Here is a 23,804-nt window from a genome sequence, read left to right as displayed (position 1 = left end):
TCCCCCCGCCGCGCCCTCTCCGCGCCGTCCCGCAGGTTTTGCCCCTTTTCTCCCATTTTCTCCCATTTTCTCCCACCTCTTGGCCAAGGCCGGCAGCTGACAATTACCTTCCTCTCCTAGAACAGTTTCTGACGGCGAGTCTATCCTCTACAAACGGTAAACCTACAAGATTGCAAAATGCAAAGATGTATTTTCTTCTTAAATTTCAAATTTTAACTTGGATGAAGGTGGGGAAAAAACAATTTCTTTACTCATAGCAACGTGCCTACAAACTACAGAACCTAGAAAGTCACCGGCGCCAGTCCCAGCATCCCCAGAGCATGGAGCGGGTCTGGTTCCATCCTTTATTGAGCGCAGAAGGCGTCCAGGGCGCACACGCGGGCTCTGTGCAGTTATCTGCTGGGATTCCAGCCTCCTCCCCTTCTCAACAGCACCAACAGGTACAGGAGCCACGCCCGAGCAGGATTACAGACGGACCGTGAACAGCACTCTCCATCAAGTCATACCTGACAGAAGAATTTTTAAAAGTTACAAAGAACAAACAGTTCCAGGGTCCCAAGATACTCTGATACTAAAACAAATAAAGGGTGAAGAAGATGCTTAGAAGAATCGCTACCCGGTAAATACCAAACCCGTCTGTTCCATCAGGTGAGCGTTCCCCTGCTCCCCGCAGGTCAAGCAGCGAAGTCCCAAATCACTGATCAATGGGCTGAAGGAGGAAAGCACTTCGTTACCGTGGTACATTAATTGATCTGAATCAGTCAACGACATTTCACCATACACCAGGGAACTCCGGCAGCTTACTTCTCCACCACTGGTCTTGTTTTGCTCCTTTGCATCACCTTCAAGATGCACACACACAGGGATCAGGCTGTCTAAGGTGTGGATGTTCCTTTGACAATTTGCGAGTAATTCCGAAGCTGTTCTCTGCTCTCACTGCTTCTGTGCTCTTCTCAAGGCACCATTAACGGGAGGAGATGTAGAACCTGCACTGAGAGAGCTCACAACTCACAATTACAATCTGTAGTTCACTTGACATTGATAAAAACAAAGCTTAAAACTGATTAAAACACAACTCTGGAGCTGCAAGCCAGGTTTTAACCTCTCTGGGCAACAAGCAGCTCTGCTGCCGAACCCCCTCAGGTCACCGAGCGTGCACACGCCTGCGGTCACCCCAGAACAAACGATCTCTGTCACCGACAGTCCTGAGAGCTCTCCCTGTCCCCGATTTACATCAAACACGTCAAATGCACCTGAGGCTCCAGAAAACATCACCATTAGTGGGTTTTTTGCATATTTGCACAACTTCAGTGGCTGCTCCCTCTGCCCAGCACCCCGCCCGCATTCACGGGAAGACACGCCGGAAGGTAAATGTCCAACTGACATTTTATTCTTTTTACATTTATGACTGAGATTAACCCACATTGAGCAACAGGCTCCAAAACACACCCTGAAGCACAAAGTGGTTTTTGCCAACTGTGTCGTTACGTGTCACAGCTGTGTCAAAACGAGGGGTCCCAACGAGTGACCCACCCCTGGGGACTGTCGTCTGACGCTGGAGGAGAACCTGATGAGCAGACTAAGTAAAAACTGCAGGGAATTAACAGCAACTACATTGGCATCCGACAACCGTGAAGCAACGATGAGACCGCCATCACCAGTTCTAACACATTAAAATTGCTCAGAACAGCACAGAGAGTTTTAAGAAGAGGCTTGAAGAGGCACAGAGAACACCTGCGCCAGCCCTGGGAAGAGAGCACGTGCTGCGAAGGCTTATCTGCTTATCTCTTGTGAGGTCCGGAGGCTTGAACTACACCGTTCGATTTGTTTGGTCTTTAAAAAGGCCGTACTCATAAAACATGAGCGTTGTCAGCCATATTCTGCAACACCGCTGCACAATGGATTCCTTGCACTAGGACTACAGGAAACAATGAAAGTGTGCTGAAAAGAAACGACACAAACTTTGTAAATTAAGCAAAATCCATCCTTGCCTGGATGTCTTTCAACCTCTCAATAAAGTGCTTGTTTTGCTTTAATCATCCAAGTTTTGCCTTCATCCAGGATCAAGCTTAACGAGTAAATGAATATTTTGTTTCAGAATTCATACCTATGTGCATATAGCTGCATGTACGTGTGTGTAGGTGTGTGTGTGCACACAAGTATTAAAATCAAAACCATGCCCAAACCAAGATGTTATCAACTCTTTTTCCTTGTATTCTTTTAGACAATGTTTAAGATTGGGATAACTTAATTTTAAATAAAGGTGGGAGATCAGGCAGGAAATAAAGATAACACCACTTCTTTTTCAAATGCCACATTTAATGTTTTCACCACTGTACTTCAAATCTACATTTTACAAAGTGACCAGCAAGTGTGCCACATTAACTGACCAACCTCTGAGATTTTACCTTTCATACCAGTGTCTTCTTGGGCTCTTTTAATCAAACACGTCTCTCATTCAAGTGAATTGAAATGCTTCAGTTGGTTTTATTCTCAGGAGCCTCATAAAAAACAAAGATATTGCACCATCTTTGTTCAGTTATTCAATGTTCGTCTCTTTCACAGCAAATAATTACTTCATTGAAGTTAAAACTTCCAAACATAACTTACTAATAGTTTCCAATTTCAGCTCAGATCACTCTTGTTGAAAATACTCTGCTAAATACAGATAACTTACAATAACTTTAACAGTTAATTGTCCATAACAAACACCACGGTTCTTCTCCAGACCAATGCTCAAATTTTAAGACCACCCTTTAGTATTTCTTTGTACAGGTGAAAAACAGTCTTCAATTTTCTAGTCTTGTTTTAAATATAAAAGTTGGAAGGGACATTCAAGTTTCAAGTCTCCACACTGAACTTAAAAAAAAAAAAAAATCATGTGGAGGTAAACAAACCAAGTTGTATACTCCAGGAGGTAGAGGCCTTCAATTTGTGTTCATATATACATATGCACAGAATTCAGTGTTCCAACAGAAAAAGAATTAGCCAAAAAGTAATAAAAGTTATTTACTACTGTGACATTTCAAGACTTCCACAGCTTCGCCTAAAGACACAAACACAATTAACATAATTCCCTATGTGCTTTTTTTTTTTTCTCCTTTTCTTTTTTTTTTTTTTCTCTCAACTGTCCAGTGCAGGAAAAAGTTCTCACAAAATTTCACAGACCTAAAATGTGCAAGCTAGTTCCTCTCTATACAGCAATGATGTCAGGGATCTCTGAAATTAGCCCATCAATGGAATTATTTACACACATAGAAGATGCATGCTGGGGGGTTTTATGTAAGAAAGAGCAGAAAAACTTCTAATAAAAATAGATTAAATATATATATATTTATACTGGGTAAGGAAACAGAACTTTAGTCTCTCCTAGTCACAAACTCATTCTCTCTACTCACAACATTTGATTTTAGAACAGCACACATCACCATCACAGCTCTAGTGAGAAGCTATTTATAGGATTTGACCATCAGGGGATGTGCCCACTCACCGTGGCCACTGTCACCTGACGTGACTTCATGATTGGTCGCAGTCAAGTTTTCTGTATTCCTTAGTTTTAGAAAACCCAAAATCTTCAGGAATGGCTCAATATCAAAATGTATGTCTATCTTTTTGTACAATCTCACTTCAATAAAAAAAAAGAAAAAAAGAAAAAAACCTCCCCAAATTTGGTTCAATTCTGTTTGTTCTGAGCTGAGCCATCACAGCTGCACTAGAATTCATAAAACACGTGCAACTCTGGGTAAAATATTTTCTTCTAAAAGCACAACCACTTTACAAGATTAAAAGTCTAGTACATTTCTAAATATTATTCATATTGTACAAGTAGTGGTTGTTAATTTAAAACTTCATTAGTAAAATTACAGTACAAGCATGATTAACCTCCAGAATTGCAAATCCCAGACTCCAGTGGAAAGCTACATTACATCTTCAGTAGTACATTATCTTCCACTTTATTCCCAAACCAGGGGAGATGGCGGCATCTCAGATGGTTGAGCAACCGTGGAACTAGAAAGCAGGCGATACAGAAAATCAGTGTTCATTTGCAATAGCTCACGGACAAGAAAGTTAATGCTCAACCAGTCAGCAAACATTTCAAGGAAAACAAAAAAACCATCAAAACTAAACCAAAACCACCCAAACCGCCCCAGGACCAACAGTTACCCACACCACCACCAAACACTTCGCTGTGCCTTATTCTCTCAATGATTCTTCATCTGTCAGTCATTCACTTCAATGGTTTTACAGTGCAATGCTACAATCAGAATTCAGCTTGTCAATCCTTCAGTTCTAGTTTTTAGTCTGACTTCTGTACTTCTCTGCAAAAATATGACTTGAAACTTTCGGACATTTTACTTAAACTCCAGAATAATTCATGGCACTATTTTTAAACTGTAACCATACATGTCCTTAAGGTATTTTTTTGCAGAAGTTATCTATGGGCTTTTCCTACTCTCAGAAACTTAAAGCATCAAACATTTTGGCTGTGCGAATTCTGTACTACTAATAAATGTGAATTAATATCAGATGTGATTACATACAGTTACCTAATAAAGCTCTTAAAAGCAGCAGACTGAGGGTTGATGCAGAGAGGCACTCTGTTTCCTTTCTGCTGTTCCAAAATGAACTGATGGATTATTTCTGTGCAGAGGAGAAAAATAAAGAACACCATACCGTTAACACTTTTCGCTTCAGTAAAATACGATGTAGACTGGAGGAAAATCTATCTGCCTTTGCTGGAAGTTCATTTTACTAGGGGTGAGAGAACTCCAGCATCCCTAACCTGCCCCACCCCAGAGCATCAATGCACACAGAAGGGTACGTGCACGCGCCGCTCAGGAACCATCTGCAGCAGCCGTGTCCTCTCCCAGGCGTCAGGACTGATTCTCCTCCTGACAGCGCGTCACGACCCAGAGCGCATCCTCCACATCGCCGCCAGAGCCGCCACGGCACCGGCAGCGGGGCTGATGGCAGCAGCTGCTCTCAGGGCACTCGTCGGGGACGTTTCAACGTGGGCAGCCGGTGACAGATCAGAGGAAATGAAGCAGGAGAACCACCAGACTGCTCAGCCCTGCTGACGCTGGCCCTGCTGCAGGACAGCCACCAGGATAACACCTCGCGCCCCGGAAAGGCCACACTGGTGATTTCCTTGTCGCTGCTGGTGCGACCCTTCAACAGCAGAGCAGCACGGGGAGCACCGGCAGCAGAGAGGAACGCTGTTACAGTTCGAAACCGACAGACGTCTGCATGTCAGCTAACACGTGTGGTATTATATTATGTCAGAACAAATAGTTCTGTTCTTCTAGTGAAAATAAATTATTTCCAGTATCTACTATGTAAAAATACCTAAAAGAAGAAACCCTGCGGGTCAGCACAGACATCCAGGCTGCACATCCTCACCACATGCTCCAAAGGATGGAGCGGGAAGACAGAGGCAAAGGTTAACTCCTACTCACCTTTCACCTGCCGAACAGAACTGAGGTTCTTCTCAAAAGTGTCATCAAATTTGGGATTAGTGATGGGTTCAAAATCACTAGTATAAACTCTTCCAGTGGACGTGGAAAAACAACATTTACACATACAAGTGTGGTATCGCAACCGCCCTTCATCCAGATAGGGGTGAGCTAAGGCATCCTTAGCAGATATTCTTTTGGACTGAAACAGTGCAAAGAAAAGAAAAGAAATAAATGAAGAAAGAGTTAGGATATTTTCAGAGGAACTGAAACAGTCTAAAGAATACTTACTCATCAATTAATTCCCAATTGCTCCATAAAGCCCCAAGCCCACTGACGGGTTAGGTCACACCAGGGAACGTGCAGCTCTGCACCCAGTGCCGCTAGGGGGAAGGTTTTACTCAGAAACAAGCAGCGTCGCGGAGACGACACTGACCTTTCCGCCCTACAGCTAATGACAGAAAATGCTGCTAATAAGATTTTTAGAAATATCTCTTCCAATAATTACGTTCTCCAGATAACCTTAAAGTTATGACTCCCACAATAAACCAAAATAAGCGCAAAGAATTTCATGGGAGCACATACAGCATTTTGTAGGTCCATACTCTGCAAAACATTGTAATGTGTCCTTTAGCACATCTTTAAAGTAAAACTCGGATTTAAGCATCACTGATAACAGAATAATCCAGGATACGGCATCTGGAGTTCTGACAAACACTTTATACATGGAGTTTCAGACAGCAAGTGGTGCAGGAAGTGCAGGAAGAAGGTGGTTTAAATGATAAAGTCTGCTGGCACATCACTACGACTTTTTTTTGGGCATAACTCAAGTGAAATGCTCGGTCTCTAGGTGTCCAACACCATCCTCTCAAAAAAGGAGAATACTGTCTGTTTCTGAAGAATTGCAGACAGAAGTGCTACTGCAAATTCAAGGTGTAATCTGTTGTTATGGGTGAATTAAAAACCCAACAGAATAACACACATCAGGACAAAAGCAATTTGCTCAGAGTTACAGAGCAAAAGCTGTGGCAAAGCCTGAAGTACAACCCAACCATCCCAACTCCCAGGATACATTTTAGATGAAATTAAAATCCCCTGTTTTAGGGATTGTCCTGTTTTTTTACAAAAACAAACCCACATTTATTTAAATGTGATTTGGGAATAATAGTATTCTAAGTGTTGAGGGAGTCAGAAAGGAAAAACCCAAGTCTGTTTACAGGGAAGTTATGATTTAACACTCCCATGACTTTGTTCAGTAAAGCGATCTTAAGGTTTAAAAAAATAAAATCAAAAGGTACTGCCTTCTGAACACTTCATCAATTACAAGCTTCCTCCTTTGCAGCTCAGTCAATTTGTCTACTTTTCATTTGAAATGTTCGGGATTTTCCTGTAAAGATGAAATAACTAAGACCATCAATTCAGGTATCAGATCTCCTAGTGACGGTTTTGGATAGTAAGCCCAAGAGATGAAATCCCAAATCCACAGCAGCAATTTTTTATTAGAAAAACAGATGCTCAGTGGAAAAAAGATCCTGTTATGTGACTGTGTGGATGCAGAAGGCATTTTCTGTGTGTTGCAAGACCATGAACACCCACGCGTCTCTAATTAGAACTGCATCAAAGTATCTGATGTTCTGCTACCTACACCTAGCCAGGAAAAGACAGCATGATTCACCAACACCCTCATCTTTCTCACCCTGCTGTAGCTTTCTTCAAAAGACCCCCAGATTTTAAATGCGAAACCCCCTGTGCAGGAGGAAATTAATTGACCAATTATAAGATGATACTATTATGTCTTTTACAGACCCAAACGAACTGAAACGCAAGGGAGAAGTACATCAGCTGAAGCAGTCCTTTACTAAAATATCTGTTTAAGTAGCAGACAACAAAAGCTGTTAAAACAAAAAGTATCAGGAATAATTTCACATCATACTTACTGGATCAAAGACCAACATTCTGCAAAGGAGATGAACCGCTTCGTGGGTAGCTTGGCTGGAAAGCGTATATAGGACAGGAAGGGATGGCTGCAGGGGAAACAGGAGACAGAAAAGTACAGAGAGTTGTCCTGTCAGATCCATCAGCAAGAAAACACTCACAGCACGCGTTACCGTACGGGCCAAGGACAAACTTCTTGGCAAAAAGGACAGGCACTACCCAGCGCTTCCCAGCGAGCCTATAATCGCTGTCACAATACTCAGCAATTGGAGCAGAGATCTAACTGAATTTTTTCCTTAGTTCAGATGCAATCCCTGGACAAACCTATATTTTATTTATTTCTTTTTCTATCCAGACACCACTTTAAGCTGTAGCTGCTCAGGGGTTTGATTAACCGCATCAATTCCAGTATTTCATTTTTCTGATCTCCATCACTGCCAAATTATGGATTATTGTGCTTTTCCTTACCCGGGCGATCCATATCGAACCGGCAGCGACATCCAGCACAATTACGATGACCTTCAGGCACACAGCGTTTTACAGGGAGATAAACAGGCTAGGGGGTTGGGGCACTAACCCGGGGTTAAAAACGCTGGAACAACCCAGAAGCTGGGGGCAGCCGTGCGGCTCCTGCTCAGCTCAGCCCCACAAACCCAGCTCTGCAGATCCCTTCCTCCCCCATCTCCTCGCTTTCCTCGCACTCCCAAGCACGGCAGCCTGCCCAGTCTGAAAGTTTCCAGTTTTAGCTGAGAGTGAAAAAACCCGCAGCACAAATACCGAAGTACAGATGATAAAGACCGGGGACAGCCAGCCTGGGATGGGGACAGGAGCACACAACCCTCCGCACGGCGAGGGACCCGAGGCACAAACCCCGGGCAGCCGTGCCGGGGGCACCGGGATCATCCGGCCGCGGGCACGGAGAGAACCGCTGCTCCAGCCCGGCAGCGCCCAGGACACCCCCAGCTCAACAAGGAGATAGTATTTTAACAAGGTTTTACTCAACATATAAAATTGCCATTTGACAGCTCTTAACATCCTCTCTAGCCTGAAAGGCTCCTTGGACTCTGGAACAAAACGTTAACACTAAAATGGCAAAATGTGAAGAAACCCCTGTCCCCACACTCCTAACATGTGGAAAGAAGTACTGCCTGAAGTTCCCCAAAATGAAAAAAATTAATCAACAATAATGTTACATACCATTAATTTTAAAGCATTAGCTATATCCTAGACTTTCTGAAATGAGCTTCAAAGATTATTTTTTTTTAAGCCACGACAATGTCAGTTTCCAAAGTCAAGTAAAATATTTTCCTGCTTAATTGACATTATTCCTGTTCCTATTTAGTTTAAAGAATGGCAGCAGAGCACATGACAGTCTTCAAAGTAAACGGAGTGTTTCAAAACAAGCGAACAGTTACCCCTCTGAAGTGAAGGTGGGGGAAAAAAAAAAAGAGTAAGATGGGGGAAAGGAAGTCTCAGTTTTCACACTTAGAAGAAAGCAAACCCACAAACCTATTGAAAAAAGAAACCAAAACCCCCAACCGAAGGAAAAAAACTCTAGAGATGAGGACAGGCTCTGCTGCAAAGAAAATTCCTACTCCAGCTACGGAGTGTGTTACTTCCAAATCCAACACTCCTAACGTTTCTTTCTTTTTTTTTTTTAGAGGAAATAAACCATCACAGACACTTGCAGCCACACACACAGCCCTCTGTATTCTTCCCAGGAAAACTCCACCAGCGTTCGCAGCACCAGGGAGTGTTGGGAAGAGCCGCCAGGGCCGGACACCGAGTGCTCCAGCAGCACCCGGGATTAATCACCATCGAGACGGGGGAGGAACACACCAGCCAGCAGAGATGACTAAAGCATCCTGTGTGAGATATAACCAACCCACTGAAAGCCAGCGAGGGCATTGATGGGGCAATGTTCACGGGCCAGCCTAGACCTGATACGACACCTGCACGGATCCACTGGACTTCCAGCACTGCACCAACTCTGCACAGACTTTTAACGGTCATGCAGCGCTAGTATTTGGCAGGCGTCTGTTGCTTCTACCTGCTTAGCCAAGCACACGAGTAGAAGTTATTCATGCTGTACACTTGTCAGTTTATTTAAAAACTCCCCCTCCGCAGTGCCATCGTTCTACGTTAACCCCCGAGCTAAATCCAGCACTGATGCTCCACTGCCGTCTATAGGACATAAAGCTGTAACGTTTGGCAACTTCGTATTATTTCTTATAATTAATAAGTACCATCTACACAAAAAAGCACTGCCATCTAAGCTCTGTGATTAAGCAGGTTTCCCATACTGGGGCAGGAAGATATGATTCCGTTCCTTCTTTACGGAAGCTGCAGGATCCAGTACAAACGAAGGATGCGCTTTTTGTGCTACACTTACGCCTCGTGTCTGCAGCTTGTCTGCCTTTCAGCAGCATCTGGGGACAGCATTTTCTCGGCAAACTGCAACCAAGTCCACTGCTAAAGATCAACTTTATCAATTCACTTCAATTTAGTTTGAAGTAAAATTCTCAAATACAAGGCTGCAAAGAAGTCTACATAGTATGTAAACTTCCATCATGCCAACACACGGTGGGGTGTTTTCTTTACATCAGAAACTTCATGCACTGATCTATTTTTACACAAAGCAGCAAAATGCTTTAGCCCTTAACTCCTACTATGCTCACCTACCTCGATTAAAAATAGTTTGTGCGACAAAGTAATCACCAGCTTCTAGCTTGGTTCTCTCTCCCTATTAATCTAATTAAGAACCGGGTAACATTTAGCTATTTATAACCAGCAAAATCTCCACTTTAAAAGATGAAAAGGCACGAATTTGCATTCAAACATGAAAAGTGCCTGCAGTTGAAAACAGAGAAATATCATTAAAGAAATCAGCCAGATGCACTGTAACCCCTACTTCCAAGTTGCAAACGAGCACACCAGCTCCAGAGCCCGTCAGCTCCTGGGGCACTCCACGAAGAACGAACCTTGCTTTCCTCAAGAGACACAGAACTAACTGCTTACAGTTTATTTCCTATGACTTAGTGGCTATCGGACATCAAATCTTTACCAGAAACTTTTTGCACCATTTCACTTCCCTTGCTTTTCAGTATTCCCGTCTTTCCACGGCTCCAGACACAGAGTTGCAGCAGCTTGGACAAGAAGAGCCCCAGCGCTGGGATGAGAGATCAGAAGACATTCTTGTACCTGTTTCAGTTCTGGCTAAAACATCCTGGTTTAACAAACTGAACAAGACTAACAAATAAATTCCAGAGTTCTTGCTTCCTACTACCAAGAGCACAACTACTGCACTGTGGAATTGTCAAGTGATGATCAAATTATCAGAATTTAAAACCAGTGTATTCTATAAAGTGTCTGGAAGCATCTGTATATTGTTACATATTTTTATATATAAACTATAGTGCATGCATTTTTCCCAGCTTCAATCACTATAAAACTTTTTTTTTTTAAACATCTCAAACCTTGAAAGTGCAGAACTACATGCTTAAAAGTTACAACTCTCCTAGCACGTGATAGCAAAAAAATAGATTTGATTTGTTTTAAAAGTGGTAGAGAAAGTCTTAAGGAAATCCTCCTATTATTAATGTTAAAAGAAAAAAAACCCTGTCATAAAATGGAACAGAGACAACTTGATGTACTGAATCAAAAGTGCCAAGGAGGCAGACCTCCCCCACGTTAATAATACGGCAGAACATATCCTCAGTGCTCATTCCTATGGGAACTACTATTGTGGTGAGCAGATGTTTGAGAAATTCCTTCAACATGCAGAAAATAAAGATGCAAACTTAACTACTGGAAAGATCTGATGTATTAACATGTACAGGTTATTAATTTTGTTAATTTTTTATTATATAACAATCACAAAACTGACCACCTTGGATGGACACCCTGCTCTATTACTGCACTGTGCATTCCCGCACAGGCACTGCTCCTGTCTATTAACCGCACACTTCATTTGCCCTTTTTATTGCCCCGTCAGCACAATTACATCATCCTGCCTTTTTCCCTCTGGCTTGGTTTTTTTGTTTTAATTAGCTTTTACTTCAGTCAGGTTGACAGTTGTATCTCGGTTCTCAGTATCCCGTTCAGTGCAGGTCACTGCCCAGATGCCTGAGGGACCCGTTGGTGATGCGCTGCTGGAGCCTGTTTATGGATCTGGATGACGGGTGATTTCCACCTCTAACACTCCTGACCCTGCCAGTGCAGGAGCACCTCCGGAGCTTTCTGAACTACACTGTCAATCTTCATACACGTCTCTTGTTAATATTATTACTTAAATTTTGATAAACACTGTCGCTTCAAAGAAAGGAGACCTTCAGCTGTACTGAGTCAAACAGCACACACAAGCCAGAAACACACTTTACTAGTGAAAACCACCTTGTGCCAACAGTGCTCGGAATAACTACCCCCCCAGCCCGTGCCACTGCAACAGCACAAGCACCTCTGGTCCTTAGCCCAGCGTACAGGCAGAGACAGCTCTGAGATTCAATATCCAAAGTATTCCTGAACAAACATGCCATGAGAATTTAATCAAGATGAGAAACACCGGGAGGACGCAGCACCAGTATCCTGCACAGAGGAAATCCCGACTTGTGGGGGCCGAGGGAAGGATTGTCTTGAGCCAGAGCCAGGAAAGGCCAGCGCTGTGCAGCTGTACCTGTTTATGAGGACCCCTGAGTATGTGTGCCTTGGCGCCTTCACAAGCCGTCCTCATTGCTTCCAGCGACGGTGTTCCCAACAGGTCTGTGATCAAATCCAGCTGCAGGTATAAGAGTTTTCAGAGGTCTGATTTCATTTATCTAGATGCACGTCATCATCAACAAAAGCAAGTTCGAGGTTCAAAATGCATCAGTGATCCCATGAAATGATGCGGTAGAAAGATTTTTAAAGGGAAATTTAATTTTACCTGCTGTATGGGACTCTGTGCCTGAAACAATATTCTTCGCCCAAGTAATTCTGCAAAGATACAGCCTACAGACCAGATGTCAATAGCATTGCTGTAGTGACGGCTGCCCATCAGGATTTCTGGAGCTCGGTAATACTGAGTGACAACTTCCTGAGTCATGTGACGAGATTCATCTAATTCTTCCACCCTGGCCAATCCAAAATCACAAATCTAAATTGAGAAGGTAAATAAAAAAATTAAAATAACCAAAACACTTAATGCATTTCAAATAGGTAACCTTCTGGTAACGCAGCAGGAAATTCCAAACCAGCATTTAAATAAATCAGATAATCTGCTGTAACTGCACAGGCAAAGGGAAAGGGGAACAGGAAGAAATTATGCTACTCCATTCCACATCCCTTTAAACTTTCTACAATTTTATTTGAAATCGCAGTACATTTTTAGTTGGCACTACAATATTTATAAACTAGAAGATTAAAAAACTTTGCACTAAAAAAATACATATTGCCAGCCTCTGGGTACAGAATATTTCATCCCAAAGCAGACTTTGTTTGTTCATGATATGCCTCGACACGTTACAGAAAGATTCAGCCTTCTACTCACTTTGGCTTTGAGAATTTTTAAAAATTTCTTGAACCAGAAGGGTTAAGAAAACAGACCAAAACTTTCACAATTAGAATGCTTAGCAAATCAGTGTAAACAAAGCTCAACTCTTTATATTTGGCATAGCTATACAGCATGCTTAAGCCCTCCCAAAGGGCATATGCCTGAGAAGTTAACAGAAGAGCCTGGGGCATTCTGCATCACCTTCACGTTGGGGAGCACGCTGACCACTGACATCGCAACGCCTAAAGAAGCTGCCGGCCTTCCTCAGCTGCTGAGGGCACAAGCGATCCCACGCAAGTCAAACCAAAGAATCACATCTATCTCGCTTTCATAGATTTGGGGAGAGGTAGGGAGAACAGGGGAAAGGAAGGTGTTTGTTTCATTTATAATTTGTAAAGAATCTGTGGGATTTTTTTCTTTTAAAATTACTTTCAGAAAAGTGTTCATATTAAATGGTTTTTTTTAAAAAAGAATAACGACTGCTTTGTAATGAACAGCATACACATATGTACATTTTCAATAAATTCAAGTAGCACCTTAAGAACACAGTTGCTGTTCACAAGTAGGTTCCCTGGTTTAATGTCTCGATGTAAAATGCCAGCAGAATGTAGATATTTCAGACCTGAAATATTAAACGAAATTACAATAAATACCTTTTTTCCTTTTAAAAGAAGTTCAAGGCTGACAGCATTTTCCTGGAAGGTCTTGAAATCCCTGATCAGCACAGACTTTGCCATTGGCTCATTTTTCATACACTTCCAACTTCCAGTCTCCAGTATACACTCAGTCATCCAACGAAAGGAGAAAACTTCTGGTGTATACAGACTAGACAGGGCAAGTAATTGAAGTAGTCTCTTTTTTTTGGGGAAGCCATTGGGGAAGTTTCTAATACTTAAGTGGTTCAGAAAGCAAGATAACCCGTGCCTCCTGTGTGCTTCTGCCGGCCCTGAAGCTGTCCTTCTGACCATTTTAATGCAATGCAGAAAGCACCTCACTAAAAGCACAGTGGAAGAAAGTATACCAACATGGACTTGCTTATGCACATGAACTACAGGAGTAGACAAAGCACGGGAAATGGAAAAATGGCCATAATTCATGTAGGGTCAGAGAGAGCAGAAATAAATAATAGCATTAAACTGGGGAACACTGAGCTTTCAGGTTAAACGCCCGGGCAAATGGAATGAGAATGAAAGGAACTCTTGAAAAAACTTTAACTGGCAGGTTAGCATTGCCATTTGGACAAAAATTAGAGTTTTGAGTGTTTCCTCAGTAATCACAGAGGCACAAATGCCTTTGGCCCTTTAGGAGTGTAAAGCTTTTCTCTAGCACAACGGGTACCGGGAATAGCCCATATTCATTCTGGAGAGAATTCAGATTTCTTTGCCCTGTTCCTTATGAATACAATCTACTGTTTATTTACTCCCAGATAAAACTAACTGTTTACTTTCAGCTTATTCCAGTGAAAATACTCAAGTAAAGCCAATGGGAAAGCAACTGGCCTAACACTGATCAGATGTTCAAAAGACAGGCACAATAATCTCATTTCTTGGATAAAAGTTCCCAAAGGGACAAAAAAGAAAAAAAAGTTTAAAATTACTTTAGTGGGCTGTTTTGGAATAACATAAACTAGGCTGTTCTCCAGAACACCTGAAGTGGGTATAGTCACATATATTTACCAATTTGGCTCAGCCCAGGTGTCCTGTCTGTACCTTGATTCAAAAAGCATTGGAGGACAGTTAAAGCACACACACCCACCTTACGGCTCTCACAGGCCACTGAAAAAGCCTTTGCAGCTGCAGGTCTTGCCACCATCACCCATGGCTACGATGGCAGGCAGCAGGGCTGTCATATTCTTATAACTAGAATAATTAACGGTCGCTATTCATTCATAGTGTGAAATAAAAAGAACGAGTTTCCGTGGGAAACTTACTCAAGATGAGGGTGTCCTGAGAATAAACGTTAAGAAACAGAAAAGAAAAAATACCACTACTACATAATTTTCATTACATTTAAAAGCAGAAAAATTACCTCTTAAAATCTGGTAAAGAAAAACTTTGACATGATCCGAGCTGAGTGGCTGAGGAGAGACGATAATCTTATGGAGGTCACTCTGCATCAATTCAGTGACAACATATCTTCAATTTTTTAGTTAAGGCAAAAGCAGAAAGTCCAGCACACAGTCTCTTGAAACATTAACTCCTAGGAATCTGAGCTCTTACACATCAGAGCTATTGAGCAAAAAAAGAATAAAGCTTCTTCAGAGGTCAAGTCTCCAGACTCTTACAAGAACGAAAATAAAAAATGGGGTGTGAAAGAAAACAGATTACTCAATAAAGTAGCGTTTGCATTAAGGCAGTTGTTACAAAATTATTCCAAAGTCAAATTATGACTCAGAAAACAAAACAAAATTTTAATGTAACTAACAGCATGTGAAACCTTTACATTTTTCCTTAAGATTGGTAAACCACAAATTACAAACAACCGATGCAGCATCTTCAGAGGTGGCGCACGCTGCCAAGGTCGTGCAAAAGATCAAGGAGAGAGTTAGAAATACAACTGCATCTCCTGGGCCCCAGTCTGGGACCTCCCCCGGTGCCCCAGGTTCACGCACAGTTCAAGGTGAAGCAGCTCTCAGCCTTCCAGGAGGACAAACCGAGCAGCGTAAGCACCAGCAACGGCACCCAAACGCTGGAGCGGGCAGAGGTTTACCTTCCGCCCCGCAGCAAGAAGCGGGGTTTTGCCGTGCAGGGGGAGTGACACGCTTCCCTTCGGCTTGTCCGCGGCGTGCCCTGCACCAGCGCCGGCAACTCGATGAGCTCATCGACCTCAGGGTGGTATTTTTACAAGCGTGCCGTCCTGCCCTGTCCTCGGAAAGCAGAGCTAACCAGGTCAGAACGGAGGGTTTGGGTTTGTTTTGGTTTTAAATCTCCCCAGCATCCTGCAGGAGCCTTCCTGTGGGTTCAGTGCTCTTTGTAACCAGCTCTGCTACACATCCACTCTGACACAGAACAGCAAACTCCGACTTATCTCTCGGTACCACAGCAAGCAAGCCAGCTTCAGCAGAAACTTCTCTTTGTTCTTCCCATTATCACCAGCTAACTGGCACAGGTCAAGCTGCACTTACAACAATCTAGAGGAAACTCACATTTTCTCTCATCTCCAACCTAATCAATGCTCTCCCTCCATCTGTTGCTCTGCACACCCTAGCCGGCCAAACCCCCACCTGCCATCAGCACACCACACCAAAATTAACTGTATAAGCTAAATATTGCCAACTTTTTGACTGAAAAAAAAAAAAAAAAAAAAAGAAAATTAAAATTACACTCATAAAGAATTCATAAAGAAAAACCCAACCCTGCAGTACCACAATTTCTATCCCTCTAACTTTTCTGTTCCTTTTGCAAAGGCCCTCTTCAATATTTATACCAGCCTTTTAAAATTTGGGTTTTACCTTAGGGCTGCAAGAAATCTTTACATTTCATTTTTAATGTAAAATATTTTAAAAAAATCCAAAAGCATTACTCTGCACTTTATTACGGTAAGATTTTTGTTTTGCTACACCACAAATCCTCCTAAATCTCAATCCCGAGCATAATGTCTCCCAGATGTCTCAACTAGTTGCCATGCCAACTAAAGCAGCTTAAATTAAATGAGGGCCTGAAACGGCACCTGCACCACTCCAGGTCTGCTGCGCATTAAATAAAGCTCTCTTGACAGGGGCTCAGAGGTGCCATTAACTTGAACAGCAGCTATCTGATTATTGTCTCTGGATAATTTAATGAAGGTCTCTAAACAAGAGCGAAAGCAGCACTTGTTTGATGTTCCTGCCTCTTACAAATGTGGCAGCTTCTTCAACAGCTGGTACCCAAGCGGGTCAATGACTTTCCTCCGGCCAGTACTCTAAACGTTTAGCACAAGGACACCACAAAAACTCCATGGGATTTCAGTCAACCATTCTAACAGGTACCTGCCGTTGTCTTTTTCCAAGTCGAACCATAAAATACGCTGGCTACGAGGTGGTCACTGGAGCCGTAATATGCAGCCAAGCTGAACATTACTACCAGAGAAAAATTGCTGCTGACAGCTGTAATTAGTTAAGTAGCTGTATAAAATTAGAAGTACAAATGTACCAATTTGCTTCAGAATAATTATCAAGGCAAATGCACGGGACAAAAGAACTTCACGTACTCTGTCGACTGGCAGACCTGCTGAGTTGGTAAAATCCCCAAAGTGACAGGCAAATTTTAAAAAGGAATAAAGCACACTGTGTGATGTGGAATTCTCTTAATGACTTGGATCCTTCTTTATTAGGTCTCTGCATACATCGAAACTCCATGCTACAGGCTGTTTTTCTGGGAAGCAGCCAGCACTCTGGGAACAACTTCTGGGGTAGGTGGATTAGCTGGATGCTAACAGCAGAGTGGAGGTGCCTACCTGCACAATACTGTAAGAAACATGCTTTAAAAAAACAAAACAAAACTTTCTTATAGGATTTTCTATAAAATGGAGACAAGGGGTTTTCTCTGTAGTTATACTTGGTTTCCCATTAGGATTGTATCAAGCTGAGTTTGTGATACTACCTCTGTTCTCTTCTAACTCTTTGCAGACTTTATAGCTTCCTAGCAGAAATATTTCTATAACATCCTCATTTTGTATCAACACCCAAAACATGAAAAAAAGACCTGGTCCACGTAAAAATAATGCAACAATTATTTTTAAAAATGTAATTAATCTAATGCCCATCTAAATTATTTTTTATGTTTTGCTGACTTTCCTGTTATAGGTCAAATTACTGATATATTTGCCATCAGTTCACCTCTAACGATGCGATGTAGAAATGGCAATCTATGGCATGTGTCAAAGACCACAGACAAGCGACAGCAGAAGCTTTTTGGATGGATGTTGTTTCAGAGAGGGGGAAAAAATAAAAGAGACAATGTTTCATACCAGGAAGAAAACACTGAATCTCCATCTGAATCCTACTTCTGTGCAAGGTAAGGGCTTCAAAGCTCTTGACGAATTCCTAACACAGGAAAAATTCACCCTTTCCACCTAACTGAGCCCAGGCACAATGAGAGAAGCACTCCGGTGAAGCGCAGCTCCCTCCCTTACACTCCTGTGCAGTTTCCAAACTCACCGGGAGCTGGAGTTCCTAGCCCTCCACAAAAGCACCACGTTGTCAGTCAGCTCTGAGTTAATGGCACGGGGATTAATCCCCTGCAGCTTAACAGCACCATACTTAGCATCACAGACAAGAAAATCACTGATTTTCATATCTAAATAATTGCACCTATGTATTTGTAACACAAAGCCTGGATGCTGTGGGAGCTCTGTTTTGGGAAAGACAACTACGTGTGGCACGTCACGCCTGCAAGGCTGCGTACGGGCTTACGGTGACGCGTGTTCTCGGGTGCAGACTGTGGTTAGCGAGAGTAAGAGTCGCAGGTTCTCTGGTGTCAGTAGAAAACACGTGTCTGAAACGGAACAGCGAGCCATTCCCCGGAGGTATGGCAGGACACAGTCTGCAGAATACAGAAATAAACTCCACTGCTTCAGCACGAGTTTCAAAATTTCCTTCAGTTATTTAATTATTTCGTCTTGAGGTTACCTGAATTTGATATTCAAATGGGAAATATGGCTAAAGCACTTCTTGCAGATCACTATTCTGATATTTTACAGTGCTTACGGACAGGTGCAGTACAATTATCGAATACTTTCATCAGTATTGGTACCTTACCAATTAAACCTCTTCTGCACAAGCTCGTTTAGTGCCCACATATACTTCTGCCTGATTTAAAAATAAATTTTTGGGATGGGAATACACTTGCACCTAGACAGAGCCGATGACAGTGACATTTTCAGTACCAGGCAATATTATCCAACTACACTGTGCAAATACTGGAATAAAGGTATTACTACTTTACCGCTGAATAAAGCAAAATTTTAACCCAAGGCAAGAGACCCTGGTGTTAGAGAGAGAACAGAGCCGTTCTGGCAGACAGCTCATTACAGCAGGTGTCTAGGACTCTCTCGTACAGTTTCCTGGTTTGACAATAACACCACCATGCTTTCATTACCTGTACAAAGCACGTCAAGCCGTTCTGTTCTCATTAATATCTAGCGAGAATCTAAGTCGCAATTCTGCCTGATCCAAGAACATAAACTGTTGTGCTACCAGCTGCAACCCGCACCCTTCTACGGGGTATGCTAATCCTCTTACTCCTTGAGGTCCCTGTTCAATTTGTTTGTGTGTTGGCCCGCAGGGACTTGCCGCGATGACATTTCAGACGGGTACTCAAACAAGGAAACCCTTTCTAAGGACACTGTGAAAGAACAGGAAGCCTGAGCACACGCTGCTTGGTACCCCAACAGTGCTGTCTTTGTCCCTTTCACCGGCTGGAGGGGCCAAACCTTACCTTGACCCTGTCTACCCTCGTTCACCCTAGGCAGAGGAGGGATTTACTCCACAATATGTCAGAGAACAGCTCTTACACCTCTTAATAAGATCAAGAAACTGCTGCACACCTTTGCTTTTACTAGTATTAAAATCTTTCCAAGTCATTATACAAGACTGACAAAAGCTAAGTCTTTTCAGCTGCTTCTAATATTCACTTTAATGGAAAAAGTTTTCAAAAAATTACTATAGAAACTTAGGATAGTTCTTAGAAGAGAATGTCTGTGTACCTCCAGCTGCAGAATTCAGTATTACAATCCATTGCAGAAGATACTGTAAATCTAAGCTGCTGAAATGAGCACTGGAAAAAAGAGAGCTATAAGTTAGTTCAGGATTATTATTATCCTCATTAGAGGATATGGTCATTGTAATTAAATGCTTTTCAGATGCTCCAGCAAAATCAGTGAGCCACTATTTACCCTTATAACTGATATGCTTTAAAGCCAGGTCAGTTCACCCAGGAACACAGGCAGAGCCCAAACAGAACCCAAACATCGCCCGAGCTTCTGTGTCAGGGATCATACTTCTGCTCCACCAAGGTAAACTGATGACTGCAGGGAGAAGCCTCGAAATTCAGCTTAATGATGAACTTAATGATGAACGTATAAAAGCTAAAATTCACTAACAACCTCCTTTCAATTTATTTCCTCAAGGCAGACATCTAGAATAATATATGCCCCATTATCTGTTCATACTTGCACTAGGTGATATTGTCAAAAATATCAATACCCGTGTAAGATGTTAAACACCCACAAAGATTTTCAATCTAAAACCTCATTATACATTCAAATGATATCTCCATCTAAAAGTTTGCAAAGAATTGGCACTCTAAAACAAATATCTCACTAGACTAAAATTCCTTTATTTATCAGCAGTTTCCTAAGAAATCTTTTAATTTATCAAAAATTTTAAGTCAGTTCTACAGTGAGGTCCCTTTAGAAAATCTCCTTTGCAATTCTTGCTAGACATTGAAGAATTGAAAACAACTCTGCTAGTTCATTTGCAACACGTCACTCACGTAATTTTAGTCACTCTTTGACTGTTTTTTTTTCTTTCCCCAAAAAGGGCACTATGACTCCTTAGAAAGAATAAAGGAAATCAAGCAGTGCTAGCTCAATCCCTTTATCACTTTTATCCCCAATCAATAGAACTTATTGTAAAAATGGAACATCACTGCATCTTTAAGAACTATACTAGTGGATCAACAAAAGAAGTTTTTACAACTCCATCCCCCAAATAGGGAATATAGTTACCCGATCTTCTTAAAATTAATCTGAAATAACTTCTCCTTATACTACAGTGAGCAGAAGCACATGCAATTAAAAATGTGCATATAAAGTGATCCATCTATTCACTCATTCTGCTAATGAATTTGAGGGTCATACGTGCACTTACTGCACTTATTTCAACAGAAAGGAGAAAGAAGACCACCCAAAGCAAACAGGCTTCTATCACCTAGTCAAGAAATTAAAACAAATAAAAAAAAAGACAGCCCTATAAAATACTAGTCAGAATGACTTAAAATCAGTTAACCATGAAGGAAACTAACATTTCTGGTTTTATATGCCAAACTTGGCAGTAGCTAAGCTCATAAAAATAAGCTTATCCCATTTCAATCACAGAACCACAGAATGTTAGAGATTGGAAGGGACCTCGAAAGATCATCTAGTCCAATCCCCCTGCCGGAGCAGGAACAAACGTTCTTGATTGTACAATTACAGGGAAGGAGTAATCCTTAACCTAGATCTGATTTATAACTCAGATGACTTGTTATAAAACCAGGGCATTGAACTAGTGCAAGTAACCAAACTCCAGTTTGTGAAGACTCCTCATATGCTGTTCACAGGAAAGACATATCAAAGCAAAATTTAAGAGCTTCATCTAACACTCAGAAAAAAAGCCCCAGTATAGCACAGCGATATTTTCAGCCAATGAGTTTGTTTATCAGCCAGTAAATCATGCCGTACTTTGGTTAAAACCACCGTTCCTAAAATACACCTACTTTCTTCACCAATCAATTCAAGGTGTTATAAATAGATCAAACCGTATTTCACGATGTTCAGTTTATCTAAAAATAAAGAATGACAATTTTCCACCCATTAATTGTCTTGTAAAGTGGGTCACACAAAAAAGCAGTTAAGACCTATCAGTAATTAACAAACAACCTTCCAAAGTCTAACCATGAGAGGAAGGTGAGGCACTCGAGCACCAAGCAGCTCCACTGAAGACTGACACCAACAGAACAAAGCTACTTGTAGCGTAGGTAGAACACACCATGTGGACATCTGCGGGACAGTGCATTATTGGTTTTTTAAACCTAACTATTACAGTACATCCAGGGAACAGAAAAAGCTCTCAGGGCTCAACTACAATTGTATAAAAGCTACAGAATTTTAGGAAATAAACCCAAATCCTCAACCATAACACTTTACATATGCTCCTGAATGTGTATGCACACATTTTCAGATGAAAATTGATCGGCAGGTGTCATATATAAGCTTACAACAGACATTTCCTTATGGCCTGCCTGATTGACCAGGAGATTTTGGTAACGGTTTTGGTTTGGGGAGGTGGTTTGTATTTGCACAATTTGGTTGTGAATTATAAACTTGAAAGACTGCAACCAAAGCTGTAAAAGGAGCAGCAGTATAATGAGATGACACATAGCTGAATACGCTGTGATTCAAGTGTTTGCTTTCAACAATTCAGCACCGGGTTTAATTTTCAGTGTTTGCTTTTGGGGTTTTCCATAGAAAACACAAAGTCTATGAGCTGACCTCAGCTGTATGGCAGATCCCTGTACTGAAATGCTAATTCGATAATGGCAATGTCAATCTGTTAGGGTATTTGATTATCTGCTCTCTAAAATATCGCTTTTACTGAAGTCTACAAAGGATATTTTGTTACTAACAGCATGCTGTAAAAATACCCAAATAGTTCATAAAACTCTGCAAATAATCTTAAAACTGTTATGGGCAGGAGTCCGGTGAAGAGCTGTTTTCCTACACACAGAGAGTATAAAAAAAAAAAATCTCATACAGTGCTAATTATCAAGTCCATTTTTTATTAGCTAAAAAATTCTCAAAAATTGGATCTCAGTAAGTTAAATCTTTAAAATAGCACAAAGAAGAGAACAGTGTGATTAACCTAGGCAGACAATCTTTACTACGGTTCCTGGTCTGTCGCTAGGAAAGTCTCTGCAGAGAAGAGAATTACCCCTAGTTAAATATTTTGTTGTTCCAAATCTCACACTATTTCTAGATGTTTTCTGTTCCATTAAAGTCTGTACTTAACTCATTGCATTAAGAGTAATTTCTAGCAATTTAAAAACTAAAGTACTAGAACAACCTGCTTGGAGTCACAGAATTTCTTTTCCAAATAGAGTCAGTAGGAATCCACCCAGCCCAACGACTGACTTTTCAGTATTTAAGAATGCAGAAATTCCCAACCCCAAAACCAGAAGATAACCCGAAATTTGAAAAAGGAAAAAAACAAACCATGACATTCTCATGTCAAGGTACGTACTAAAATTCACTTTTATAATAGTTACCCACAGACAGCGTGTACCTTTGCACCAGTGACAGGTTAAACAGCACACACGTCTGTGCAAAACCTGTTTTCTTGGTCAAGATAGAGGCTGAGCAAGGAAAGCCACAACCCAACTAGTCTGCTGAAACATCCTGAAAAGCCATGGTTTTGAAGCATCTGACAGTAGCACTCTCTGAAAACATCAGATAGCATTTTAAGGTACTAATCACTGAGAGGAAGTTAATTACTGGATATAATTCTTAAAAAAACTATTTGGGGGGAATCCCCATTAGCAGCAGCAGTATGTGTTGGTAAATACCACGATGCGTTCCATTTATTGGCTCTTACATAGTCAAAGCTTCATGTTCAGCCTGCACCATCTCATCTCCAAAGTTAACAATAACTATGAGGTCCTGATAGTACAGATACACTTCTTCAAATAAAACTGTTCAGATACAGACTCAAGGTTTTTGCAGTTCTGTTGCACAGATTCCATCAACTACTTGCAGCTTCTACACTGATGAAAATGACACCTACCTCAATTAAGATGCTCTATTTTATATTTAGGATACATTTCTTCAAAATAGTCAATGTGTGGAGGCTGGAGTATGTCGAGGGCAGAGAGTACCTAGGAAACACCACACAAGGTCAAGACCTGTCCCAGTCAAACAAAACCAAATCCCTTTCAAACAGACAGTCAGACTGCACCTTTCTCACAGAGCTCAGCTTTATTCTATCCCACACAGACAGACCAACATTCTGTCTCACTAGATATGTGAATTTAACAGCCCACCAAGTCACATACTCTGTACATTCAGGGTCTCTCTTTTTTTTTTTAAATCAATAAACTTTTTCCAGCTGTTCATAAAAGCATACATTAAATTATTAACATTATTATTAAATTATT

General features: G+C 41.5%; 1 protein-coding gene across 1 annotated transcript; it reads right to left on the bottom strand.

Moving 5' to 3' along the window:
* Positions 1–2,188: 2,188 nt before the first annotated feature.
* Positions 2,189–23,525, bottom strand: NLK (nemo-like kinase; the record flags this gene model as incomplete). Its single annotated transcript, XM_010081276.1, has 9 exons — positions 2,189–4,008; positions 4,548–4,641; positions 5,457–5,655; positions 7,391–7,477; positions 12,061–12,162; positions 12,310–12,519; positions 13,452–13,537; positions 14,944–15,050; positions 23,470–23,525. Coding segments are annotated over 9 exons (996 nt in total), but the record flags the coding sequence as incomplete, so codon positions are not given.
* Positions 23,526–23,804: the final 279 nt, after the last annotated feature.

This window comes from Pterocles gutturalis, unplaced genomic scaffold (genome assembly GCF_000699245.1).
Source record: "Pterocles gutturalis isolate BGI_N339 unplaced genomic scaffold, ASM69924v1 scaffold16259, whole genome shotgun sequence".
NCBI lineage: Eukaryota > Metazoa > Chordata > Aves > Pterocliformes > Pteroclidae > Pterocles > Pterocles gutturalis.
This window is presented reverse-complemented; position numbering and strand designations above follow the sequence as displayed.